The 13,361-nt window shown below is 33.1% G+C and overlaps 1 protein-coding gene and 1 non-coding gene across 3 annotated transcripts in view; both read right to left on the bottom strand.

Annotated features, from left to right (window-relative positions):
- BLTP3B (bridge-like lipid transfer protein family member 3B) overlaps positions 1–13,361 on the bottom strand; it is a 120,943-nt gene that overhangs the window by 67,987 nt on the left and 39,595 nt on the right. For both annotated transcript variants that reach the window (XM_025882433.2, XM_025882432.2), the window contains 5 exons: positions 12,599–12,788; positions 11,867–12,007; positions 10,772–10,942; positions 5,412–5,592; positions 3,410–3,493 (listed from right to left, as the gene is read on the bottom strand). In XM_025882433.2, the coding sequence (XP_025738218.1) occupies positions 3,410–3,493; positions 5,412–5,592; positions 10,772–10,942; positions 11,867–12,007; positions 12,599–12,788 (767 nt within the window). The remainder of the gene's footprint in view (positions 1–3,409; positions 3,494–5,411; positions 5,593–10,771; positions 10,943–11,866; positions 12,008–12,598; positions 12,789–13,361) is intronic.
- LOC112832108 (U6 spliceosomal RNA) lies at positions 10,392–10,498 on the bottom strand. The gene has a single exon (XR_003210311.1). It is a non-coding gene; the product is annotated as a U6 spliceosomal RNA (small nuclear RNA).

Raw genomic sequence — 13,361 nt, 5'->3', positions numbered from 1 at the left:
AATGGTCCAAAACCTTTGGGATGCAGCAAAAGCAGTTCTAAGAGGGAAATTCATAGCCAAAAAGGCCTACCTCAAGAAGCAAGAAAAATCTCAAATACACCACCTAACCTTACACCTAAAGGAGCTAGAAAAAGAAAACAAACAAAATCCCAAACCAGTAGGACATAATAAAGATTAGAGCAGAAATAAATTATATAGAAACTAAAAAAAACAATAGAACAAATCAACGAAACCAAGAGCTGTTTCTTTGAAAAAAATAAAATTGATAAACCTCTAACCAGACTTAAAGAAAAAAAGATGCTCAGCAGGGGAGTCTGCTTCTCCCTCTGACCCTCCCCCCTCTTGTGTTCTCTCTCTCTCATTCTCTCTCTCTCAAATAAGTAAAATCTTAAAAAAAAAAGAAAAAATGAAACAGGACTCCAATAAAATAAAAAATGAGCAAGGAGAAATAACAACCAAGACCACAGAAATACAATTATAAGAGGTTATTATGAAACACTATATGCCAACAAATTAGACAACCTAGAAGAAATGGATAAATCCTAGAAACATATAAACCACTAAAACTGAAACAGGAAAAGAAAATTTGAACAGACTGATAAGCAGCAAAGAAACTCAATCAGTAATCAAAAAACTCCCAACAAAAGCCCAGGACCAGATGGTTTCACAGGCAAATTCTACCAAACATTTAAAGAAGGGCTAATACCTATTGTTCTCCAAACTATTCCAAAAAAATAGAAAAGGAAAGAAAACTTCCAAATTCATTCTATGAGGCCAGCATTACCTTGATACCAAAACTAGGTAAAGATACCACTGAAAAAGAGAATGACAACCCAATATCCCTGAACATAGATGCAAAAATCCTCAACAAAATACTAGCAAATGGAATTCAACAACACATTAGGAAAATCACTCACCATGAACAAGTGGGGATTCATTCCTGGGTTGCAACAGTGGTTCAATATTTGCAAATCAATCAATGTGATATATCACATCAAAAAGAGAAAGAATATGATCATTTCAACAGGTGCAAAAAAAGCCTCTGACAAAGTACAACATCCATTCATCATAATAGCCCTCATCAAAGTAGGTTTGGAGGGAACATACCTCAACATAACAAAGGTCATATATGAAAAACCCACAGTGAACATCATCTTTAATGGGGAAAACTGAGACCTTTTCCCCTAAGGTCAGGAACAAAACAAGGATGTTCACTCTCACTACTTTTATTCAACATAGTACTGCAAGTCCTAGCCACAACAATCAGACAACAAAAAGAAATAAAGAGCATCCAAATCAGCAAGGAGGATGTGAAACCTTCACTATTAGCAGATGACATAATGTTATCTATAGAAAACCTGAAAGACTCCAGCAAAACACTGCTACAACTGATAAATGAATTCAGTAAAGTCACAGGATAAAATATCAATGCATAGTTCTATGCACCAATAATGAAGCAGCAGAAAGAGAAATCAAAGAATCAATCCCATTTACAATTGCCCCCAAAACCATAAGATACCTAGAAATAAACCTAACCAAAGAGGCAAAGGAACTATACTCTGAAAACTATAAAACACTGATTAAAGAAATTGAAAAAGACACAAAGAAATAGAAAGACATTTCATGCTCATGGATTAGAAGAATATTGTTAAAATGTCTGTACTATCCAAAGCCTACACATTTAATGCAATCCCTATCAAAATACCAAAGGTATTCTTTTCCAGAACTAGAACAAATAATCCTAAAATGTGTATGGAACCACAAAAGACCTCGAATAGCCAAAGTAATCTTGAAAAAGAAAAGCAAAGCTGGAGGCAGCACAACTCTGGACTTCAAGTTATATTACAAAGGTGTAATCATCAAGACAGTATAGTACTGGTACAAAAACAGATACACAGATCAATAGAAGAGAACAGAAAACCCCCAGAAATAAACCCATTAAGTATATGGTCAATTAATTTTTGACAAAGGAGGAATGACTATCCATGGGAAAAGAACAGTCTCTTCAAACAAATGGTGTTGAGAGAACTGGACAGCAACATGCAAAGGAAACAAACTGGACCACTTTCTTATACCAAACACAAAAATAATTCAAACTGGATTAAAGACCTAAATGTGAAACCCGAAATCACAAAAATTCTAGAAGAGAACAGGCAGTAACCTCTTTGACATCAGCCAGAGCTATTTTTTTCTAGATATGTCTCCTGACGCAAGGGAAACAAAAGCAAAATAAACTATTGGGATTACATCAAAATAAAAAATTCTGCACAGCAAAGAAAACAATCAACAAAACTAAAAGGCAACCTTATAGGATGGGAGAAGATATTTGCAAATGACATACCCAATAAAGGATTAGTATCTAAAATATATAAAGAACTGATACAATTCAACACCCAAACACCAAATAATCCAATTAAAAATGGGCAGAAGACATGAACAGACATTTTTCCAAAGACATCCAGATGGCCAACAGACACATGAAAAGATGCTCAATATCACTCATCATTTAGGAAATGTAAATCAAAACTACAATGAGATAGCACTTCACACCTGTCAGAATCGTTAAAATCATTAACACAAAAAACAACAGGTGTTGGCAAGGATATGGAGAAAGGGGAATCTTTTGCAATATTGGTGGGAATGCAAATTGGTGCAGCCACTCTGATAAACAGTATGGAGGTTCCTCAAAAAGTTAAAAATAGAACTACGCTATGATCCAGCAATTGCAGTACTGGATATTTACCCAAAGAATACAAAAACACTAATTCAAAGGGGGATATACGCACCCCTAAATTTATTACAGCATTATTTACAATAGCCAAGATACGGGAGCAGTCCAAGTGTCCATGGATAGATGAATGGATAAAGAAGATGTGGTATATATCTACAATGGAATATTATCAGCCACAAAAAGTCATTTGCAAGGACATGGATGGAGTGAGAGAGTATAATGCTAAGCAAAATAAGTCAATCAGAGAAAGACAAATACCATATGATTTTACTCATGTGGTATTTAAGAAACAAAACAAAGGAGCAAAAGGGGAGAAAAAGAGGGACAAATTAAGAAACATACTCTTAATTATAGAGAACAAACTGATGGGAGGGGGGTGGATGGTGGTTGGGTGAAATAGGTGATGGGAATTGAAGAGTGCAGGAGTTGTGGTAAGTACTGAGTGATGTATGCAATTGTTTAATCACTATACTGTACACCTGAAACAAATATAACACTGTATGTTACCCAACTGGAATTAAAATAAAAAATAAAAATAAACATACATTAAATTAAAACAAAATAAATACAAAATGAAATGAATTAAATTAAAACAAATAATACAAAAGAAAATGAGATAAACTGTCTATATAACTTTAAAGCAAGATTTACGTCTGTTAAAGAAATTGTTATACATACCTGCTTTGTGATAAGGATAATAATCTATAGTTAGCTGTGTAAAAGACAGTTGCATAGCCCCACCAGTAATACGTCTATTTGACTCTGGAAAAAGAGAAAGAAACATTAAGCAAGTATCAGAAACACTGATTAACTGTCTCTCTGTTATCATAGATTAATACATTAAGGATTTCAGGAAAGGTAATTCAATCTAATCAGTGTTTACTGAGCTCCTATCATTTGCAAGGTACCAAGCTAAATGGTGAGGATACAAAAAGAGCAGAATTTTTATATTTACAGCCCTAAACATATGCCAAGCATTGTTTTAAATACTTTAAGTATACTTGCTCATTTGCTCTTCCTTACAACCCTGAGATAGATACTACTACTACTACTATTATCATCCCCATTTTCTAGATAAGTAAACTGAGACACAAAGATGGCAATTAAATAGACCAAGGTCATACTAGCCAAGAAATATAGAGCTGGTTTTGAACCCAGGAAATATTAACCGCTATATTATATCATCCTATCTCTTACTGAAGGGGAAATTTAGCCTATTGGGTTAAGTTGCCCAAATTAACACAGCTATATGAAGATTAGAAGTAGATCACAACTCAGTGTGATTCCATCATAAAAATCAAATTTTAAAATAGCATGAATAAATCAACTGGAAGTAAGGAAAATACAAATTAAGATACAACTAAATACAAATGAACGTAATTCATTTCAGACCTTTCTGGATTTTAGAACAGATCTGTATGATGAGGGAAATGTTTTGGAGTTTTCCCCTTAAATAACATAATTCAGAGCTTGTTCTATGAAGGAATATAAAGAGTGAGAATGTAAAAAAAAGCTTAGAAGACCCTTTTTTTCCTATTCTTTTGCTATTACTTAACCTGACCCCTCATTTTGTTATTTAGGATTATTTTAACTTTTCCATTTTCGTTTCACCTAACTAAAGCAGAAGATGCCAACTTTAAACCAAATGACACAAAGATGGACAAAAGAAAAGAGAACAAATCCTTCTCTATACTCCAAACTTTCCTTACCTTTTTGTTCCACCCTTTTATCTAGTCAGTGACATCTGGCTGCCTTATCTGATGAAGGCAGGGTAACTTCTGCTATCCAGGATCGGTCTCAATATTTACTCTTTGAGCTTTAAAAATACAGAGCAAATTTTCACAGATACAAACTGTGAATCAGGTCTGAGGTAGAATGGTTAGATATAAATATCCCGGTTTTAAAGAGATCCTCAGCTTGATCCTCAAGCTCACCACAGTCTGAGAACTACTGTCCTAGAAGAAGGCCCACTTGATGAGCGCTCCCAACACTTATGGGCCAGGAACACTCTACAATGGAGAAACAGAAATGTCTAGTACCTACGTTATGGAACCACAGATTTTCAAAGCGACCAAGAGCAGCTTCCCATTTACTCCATTACCTGTGTCTACTAAATAAGGACAAATAAGAGAAACAAAAGCTAAAAGTAAAGAAAAAAAACTTACTAACTAGAATTTAGCTTCCTAAGCAAATTTTGGGAGGATTACTGGTGAAGAGACACAAGAAATGGTAAACAGCCACAGAGCTGTGTTTACATGTATATGGGGTCAGAAAAACGCAGACAGACCACCATGGGAAAATATGTGTTCAAATAATTATGAATTGAGTATGGACTCAAATTTAATTTATATACAGTTTCAAAATTATGAAAAAGTTAATTCAAAGGCAAGTCTAACATTTAGGCCTTGATTTTTTTAAAACCTAATTTTACTGGTAGTATCTGGTGAAATACTAGGTAACAAAAAATTGTGCTGAAATACTAAGTACTAAAGCAAAATAAAATTTCATACCAATATATATTGCTTCAAATTACAACTTTCATTTACATACCTCATATGAATGATAAAATTATGGCCAGTTATCATACCGGACATACTATGTATTACATATGATAAACAATCCAGTTTTGTAAGAAATCCTAGAAAAACCAAAATAGTTTGAAATAAGCAGCTTTTATTACCTTTTTCTTTAGCATGAATATCATCACATATGTGTAGATCTAGATGAGAAATCACCAAGTGATGAGAGGTTTCTTTAACATCAAAGTCATTGAACAGTTTCACAATTGCATCATTTAGATCAGGAGCATTTGAGGTCTGTGGTGTCTTCACTTGTTGGGTAGACAGGGCTACTGCAGAGCTCTAAAAGATTCAAAACTGCCTTATCACTTCATGTTAAATATTTGAAATTCCACAAACAAGAAAACTTAAATATTTTTAGTAGTGAAGTGAAAAATAAGCTAATATATTTTGTTTTCTATCAATAACTCAATTCCCCCCCAAGTATATTCTGAATTGTATCAGAATAAAGTTAAATCTAAAAACTGGAGAATTATACACAATTTGAATATGAGACCAATGTATTCTAATAAATACTTGAATATTTATATATTTATATTCCTTATTCTAGAAAATATATTTATTAACTATTAAAGGCAGCTTATTCAAATAGTATTAGTTCTACCTATTAGAAGAGAAACAAGGGTGCCTGGGTGGGTCAGTCAGTGGAGGAGTTTTCCCCTTAAATAACATAATTCAGTTTATTCTATGAGGGAATATAAAGAGTGAGAAATGTAAAAAAGCTTAGAAGACACTTTTCTCTATTCTTTTGCTTATTACTTAACCTGGATCCCTCATTTTGTTATTTTGGTTAAATATTTCCATTTCTTGGTTTCAGCTCATGTCTTGATCTCACCTGTTGTGAGATGGAGCCCCGCATCAGGCATGGACTCAGCGGGCAGTCTGCTTGAAGATTCTCTCCCTCTACCTCTCCCCCACTCCGCACAGCCTCCCACACACACCCCACTCTCAAATAAATAAATAAAAAATTAATCTTTTTTTAAAAAAAGAAAAGAGAAACAAATGTGAGCCCTGCATACATCAGCTGTATACACTATTACATAGCCTGTAAAAATAAATCACTTCTTTGTAAAGTGCTTGTGATACTATTTAGTACTGTTAAGTGCTCTGGTGCCTCTCGTAAGAGATGAGGCACATCCTTTGAACATAGATATCTGAAGAAGCCAGAAATCAGAAGAGATTTATAACAGACTCTGCATTCAAATTCTTTTCTCCCCAAAGTGAAGAAGCATAGAATACTGCTAAAGTATAAAGACTGATGTGAACTTAACAGCCTAAAATGATTCTATATATGTAAGCATACTGTAAGATCATCTGTTACATAAGCTAAAGAACTGTACATGAAATTTTGATAATTAACAAAATGAAGACCAAATTTTTCATCAAAAAATATTAAAAAGTTTCTAATTAAGAACAATTCATTAATAAAAGTATAGTTAGTGATATACGGAAAATTAAAGTATATGTATTTTGTATATATACATATTTACACATTATCTATTAAGAATTATCTGTAAACAAATTTCAAAGTGTACTCAGTAAATGAGAATTTCTCAAAGAAAATGATCAAGACCCACAGTAATTAAAGAAAAGGAAAGATGAAATATAATTGTGAAGCCTTAAATTCTAGGGGCTTGAGACAATTTTGTTTTTTTATTGTCGAAGTAACTTTCATAAGACAAATCACTTATTTTTATTTTTACTTTTTTTTTAGTAGGTTCCAGGCCCCACATGGAGCCCAACACAGGGCTTAAACTCAGGACCCTGAGGTCAAGACCTGAGCCGAGAACAAGAGTCAGACACTTAACCAACTGATCTACCCAGGCACCCCAAGACAAATCACTTATGTTCTTCTACTTTCAAAGCTTTAACAGACTACTATTTATATCTATGATTGTACTATTTTGAAGGATAAAATTCTCCTGTATTTCTTTAACCAGGGTTTCTATCTTCTTCATCAACAAAAATACTGATAGAAACAAAAACATAAACATTAATCTCTCTACAAACCCTTTTATCTTAATGTTGTGGTAGATTCAGTTTTTATATGCTGGTTTGCAGGGGGTGGGAGGGAAGTGGGCCATTATTAACTCTTTTGCCTTCTGAATAATCTTAACATTTCTTGGTTTACAGTGTAGTGTTCCCTTTTATAGAAGGAAAAGATGAAGCTAATCAAATATTTATGAGAGAAGACGTCTCTCAATTTGTACAGCTGAGCAAAGGAATACTGTCAACTACTTCACTTTCATCCACTCTCTTGGTCCTCAAATCATTAGGACATTCTATATGACACCTAAAGTAGTAATGTGACAACTACCACTCAAGAAAGAAACTCTGTGGTACTGTGAATGGTTAAGTAAGTCTACTAAGAAATATTAGGGAGCAACAAAAAATAATAATTACAAAGACTAACAACATGGAAGAAAATTGTATATATCCACTTACTACATACTAAAACTAGGAAAAATGCAGGTGCCTAGGCAAAAAGCCTGTAAGGAAATAACTCAAAATGCTGACACTGGTTTTATTATGGTGATAGGATTATAGAACTTTATCCTTGTTTCTAGTTTCCTAATTTGTATCTTTATCTGGTTTTCTAATCTATATTCTATATAAATATAACCACATAGTGTATAAATTAGACCTACAGTAACACCAAAACTCTGTCAACTAGCCTTTAATTTCAATTACCATCTGTTACTGACATCCTAAGCTACATAAATCCTCACTGCAAACCTTGACAGACTACTGTTCATGCCTATGATGGTAATACTTAAAATATTACTTCTATTTCATTATGTTCTTTCAACTTCAAAATGGTACTCATTTATTAGCTTTTCTTAGCCTTATCTCCCTTCTTCTGCATTCCCTTTACTTAATGGCTACCAATTATCATTTGAAAATCCTCAATTTTCTCTTCTTTATTTTCAAATGAAGAAAGACTCCGGTATCTCTCCCCAGTTTGCCTTATTGATTTCTTCTTTCAAACCATTTCCAGAGGTTCAAATCTACCCCTTTTTTAGACTGGCAATCTTTTTCTTCTTCAGCCCATCCAGTATAATACCACCAAGCATTATTAGATTTCCTTTCCTACTAAAAACTTCCAGTGGCTTCCACATGGCTACAGGAAAAAGTCCAAATTCTTCAACATATAACAAATGCCCCTTACATCCAGTCACCACATACGTCTACCTAAACTTGGGCTACCCACCCAGAAAGACTATTCTGTGTTACAGTTCAGTGTTCTGTTCATCAAACTTTTAAAATCAGGTTCCCCCAGAGAAATATAAAGATATCTCACTGGATAAATATTATTTATTGGTAGAATGATATAAGGTTTACCATCAATTCCTTATTTCATTTTTACGGCTAAAAGCTTTAGAAAACTATTCATATAAATAAGTAAATTGGAATGAAAATGGTTTTATTTTAGCAAGATGACACAATTCTTTGAATTCCTTCAAGTTACATGCCAGGATTCATGAAACGATTTTAAAAAATTATTTTTAATAATATAATAGCTGATATGTATAGACAGACCCTCCTTCAAATGTGTTGAAAACAGGGGCGCCTGGGTGGCTCAATCAGTTAAGCATCTGCCTTCGGCTCAGGTCATGATCCTGGAGTCCCGGGATCAAGCCCCGCATCGAGCCCTGCATCAGGCTCCCCGCTCAGCGGGGAGTCTGCTTCTCCCTCTGACTCCCCCACGCATGCTCTCCCTCTCACTCTCTCTCAAATAAATAAATAAAATCTTTAAAAAAAATTTTTTAAATGTGTCAAAAGCAAAGAAGTGGAAGTAGAAACCACATGACTTGTTACTTTGTCATTTAGTCATTGACTTCCAACACGAATAACAGTATTTCAAATTACCTCCATCTTGTCACCCCAAGCTTTTTTAGTTTTTTTCCCCTCTTCTTGGACAAATCCATCATAGTAAGAATAATAAGAATTAAGAAGAAGGCCTTTCATTTGTCAAGTAGGGTAAGAGCAGTTTGGGAAAGGGAGAATGAATCTGACATTTTAACATAAGCACATTCTCTGGCAGACCAAGTTTAAGAAAGAACACATCAAAATGGAGTATGTGTAACCCAATTTCCTTAAAACCTGGAAAGGTGTGTATCTGAGAGGCATGTGTATGTTATTCTCAAAAAGACTTCTCTAGTAACGCCAAACTCATTTTTATCAGAAATACCATGCTCTTTAACAATGTACTTGTGCAAAAAAAAAAACAAAAGAAAACAATATACTTGTGCAGATTCCATTCCCTCATCTGACACATCCTTTCCCTCACCTGTGAACTTCTCATTTTTAAGACTTGGTTTCATTATTCTCTCTGTGAAACCTTTCCAAACTATGCAAGCAGTTGACTACAACTTCTCTATGCTTCTATGGTTCCTTCACTCCCCTTTTTATTTGCACATTTAAGATGAACTACAATGACTTGTTTTATACTTGACTTCCCATTATACTCTGAGATCCTTGAGGACAGGGTCAGATAATAATTCATTTTTACATCTACAGTGTCTAGCCCTGTTCCTTATCACATAGCAGCTAGATAGTACCTAATGCCAATTCAATAGTCATAGGAAAGCTTAAAATGTATGCTACTTCCATGCACCAAGCCAGATCACCAACAAGCCATATAACTAAGATATATTACTGTTTCCAAAGAAACAGCTTCAAAGAAATAGGATTTTACAATATCCCTTGTTTTTATTAAGAACAGATACAATGCTAACAGTTTTGTGTTGAACTTCAGCAATTCCCCAGGGTTTTACATCTTCTGTAATATTAATTCTCACATTTCTCCCTTGACTATACCAAAGTTTTTTTTCCTTTTGCCCTTACTTTAGTAAGTTTAAGTTGTATTTTACTTCCTGAAAAGAGGTATTTATTTTATTATGTTAGTCACCATACAGTACATCATTAGATGTAGTGTTCCATGATTCACTGTTTGCGTATAACACCCAGTACTCCATGCAGTACATGCCCTCTTTAACACCCATCACCAGGCTAACCCATCCCCCCACCTCCCTCCCCTCTAGAACCCTCAGTTTGTTTCTCAGAGTCCATAGTCTCTCAAAAATATGCAACGCTTCATGACCTTGCGTGTCATCCTTGCACAGGGGCCATGCTAATCTTCTCAGTATCGTTCCAATTTTAGTATATGTGCTACCCAAGCGAGCACGAAAAGAGGTATTTATAACATCAAATACTTTTATGTCATCGTTAACTCTAGTGCCTAGTACAGAATTCCAAACAAAATAAGCATCATATAGTCAGAAATCATTTAATATATGTTTTCATATAGATTCCATGTGTAGAAAATTATGCAGTAAGATATCTAGATAAAAGATTCTTGGACTCAAAGTCTTACAATCTATTTCACGTAAAGAAAATAACTAACCATTCTGATTTTTAAACCATTTACGTATAAGTATTTTTCCTCTTAAAAGCATACCTGTGTAGGTTCTGGAGCCATACTCTTCCTTTGTTCTGTTGATTTTTCTATTGCTTCGCTAAGAGATTTTGCATATTGTACCATAGCCTTCAACTGGGAATCCGTTAAAACCCATAATAAGTCATCCAATATTAGAACTAACTTTGTTGCAATAACATTGCAGTCCTTTAACTGTCAGAAAAAATGATTCATAAAATTAAGCCAAGACATAACACTTACAATGCACTAATGTTTTAAAAATATTTAAAATGTTTGCATGAAATTAAACACGGATCCTTCCTTCATTCACCAAATATTTATTGTGCTCCTATACTATAGAAGGAATAGCTCCTTGTATTGGAGATAGAGTGGTAAAAAAGACTGACAAATTCTTGTACCTTAAGAGACGCACAGTATACAGGTACATGTACTTATATAATTTAATTTTGCACTTATAGCTAATAAATCATAAAATTACCTATATTAATTGTGCTAATTCTAGTACAGAAGCATTAAAATTAAAAACTGAAATGCTATTTTAACCACATTTCACAATATTGTATTAAACATTACACTGAAAAAAAATTTTCAATTTAATTTAGAATATTTGTTTGTCTCTAGTGATATAAAACATATTGTTGAGACTTTAATTGAGCCATGTTTTAAAGTCATTACTCCATTAAATTTCTTTACAATCTACAGTGAACTCTCAACTTCTGATATCTTTAAGTAACTATCTTATTTATCCAAATTAGCAGTCATATCTTAATAACCTTTTAAAAGCTAGTTTTGGCTACTGATAATAGAGGTTTTGCTGTTTACATACTCCTAAGTAAGATTCAATAGAAGAAATGAAATTATAAGACAGTTAAGGTTCAAAAATATTTGGCAATAGAGAATCTATTAAATTAATCAAAAGTAAAAACCTAAGTGTTAAATCCAGAAAATTGAAAAATATTATTACACTAGATTTCTTCAAATACAGCTTGAGTCACTATATTTCCTTTTATTTTGCTTTGTTTTAATATTCCAATGTTTCACCTGAAAATTATTTAAAATTTCCTCTCAATTCCACTAGTTATCACATGAACCAAAAACGTCACCCTGCTGACTTACTCTTCTTTTAAGTGTGACTCTGATTTTTGATTGGTTGGTTATTAATCGAACAGGAGCACACATAATTCCAAGATGTGAACTTTGAGTAGCATCTGCCTCTATTCGAATCATCTGCCAATTTATTTCCTTAAACGTCAAAACCTAAGGAGAACAAAGAGAATAGCTTCAGTTACTCAAGCAAAACAGAACTGAGAGACATGTAGATTTGTAAAAACAACAAAAAGCTAAACAAATAAGCTAAATAAAATTTTATGTCTTTACCAATTTTCTTATGACATTCTAGATATATTCACTATGATTTATTTTTTAAATTGTATAGTTACAACAAATTCAGTAACATATCCTCAATTATATTATTTATAAAGCTGTTTATACTTTAATTTTGATATAAAGTACAAAGAACATTTGAATCATGTGAACAAAAAAATGTAAATAACATTTTAGTTTTGTATATTTAAAATTCAATTCTGAGTAGCTGAGAAGTCAAAATGGGGTTCATTAAAAAAGGGGTTCATTAACTATAAACTGAAAGATTACAGTAAAAACACTAAAATATGCACATTTTTAATTAAATAACTAAGAGAAATACAGAGAAAAGTATAGTTAAAAGGTAAGAGTAAATGTAGTATGTAAATCTAGGTAACTGTAAGAAGTAATTATTTTAAAATGTCCTCTTTTATTTATCAATGACTAAAACATTTTTTTAAACAAAGAATGAAAAAAAATGTTTACCTCTCCTCTCTGTGGATCTTGAATACGAGTAAATCTTAAATCTCCATGTTCCCAGTTTGCATTTACGCTATAGATCCTTAGCTGAGAAAGTTCAAAGGATGCATTGAAAGCTTTTGCTCCAATGCGGATAATAATGGAATTTACAGAAACAGTAATTCCCTCAACTACTTTTTCAGCAAAGCCATATTCACTGGAAAAACAAAGCAAAACAAAATATAATGCACTAAAGCCAAAACAAATCATTAAAAGGTTATGCTAATATTCTCACACAAATGCACAAACTGACCATTATATTATTCATTTTTATGTAAAAAATTTTCTGGTTAAAACAATAATCTAGGCTGATTACATGTAAATTATAAAAAATGTTCTTCTCAAAATGATAAAAGATTTTTAAAGCTTAAGGTTACTCTTTATTTTGTAAGTTTTTAATTTTATCTCCAGTATAGTTAATATACAGTAATATATTACTTTCAGGTATGCAATAGTGACCTAACAATTCTATACACTATTTAGTGCTCATCAGAAGTGTACACTTTAATCTCCAACATCTATTTCACCCACCCCTCCCGTCTGGTACCCATTAGTTTGTTCTCTATACTTAAGAGTCTGTTTCTTGGTTTGTTTCTCTTTTTTTCCCTTTGCTCGTTCGTTTTGTTTCTTAAATTTCAAAATCATATGGTATTTGTCTTTCTCTGATTGCCTATTTTGCTTAGCATTATACGCTCTAGATCCATCATGTTGTTCCAAATGGCAAGATTTC

The sequence above is a fragment of the Callorhinus ursinus genome, unplaced genomic scaffold, assembly GCF_003265705.2.
Source record: "Callorhinus ursinus isolate GAN/ISIS: 27379988/994484 unplaced genomic scaffold, GSC_fseal_2.0 scaffold14, whole genome shotgun sequence".
In the NCBI taxonomy this organism is placed as follows: domain Eukaryota; kingdom Metazoa; phylum Chordata; class Mammalia; order Carnivora; family Otariidae; genus Callorhinus; species Callorhinus ursinus.
The sequence above is the reverse complement of the archived record's forward strand: the minus strand, read 5'-3'. Positions and strand labels throughout refer to the sequence as shown.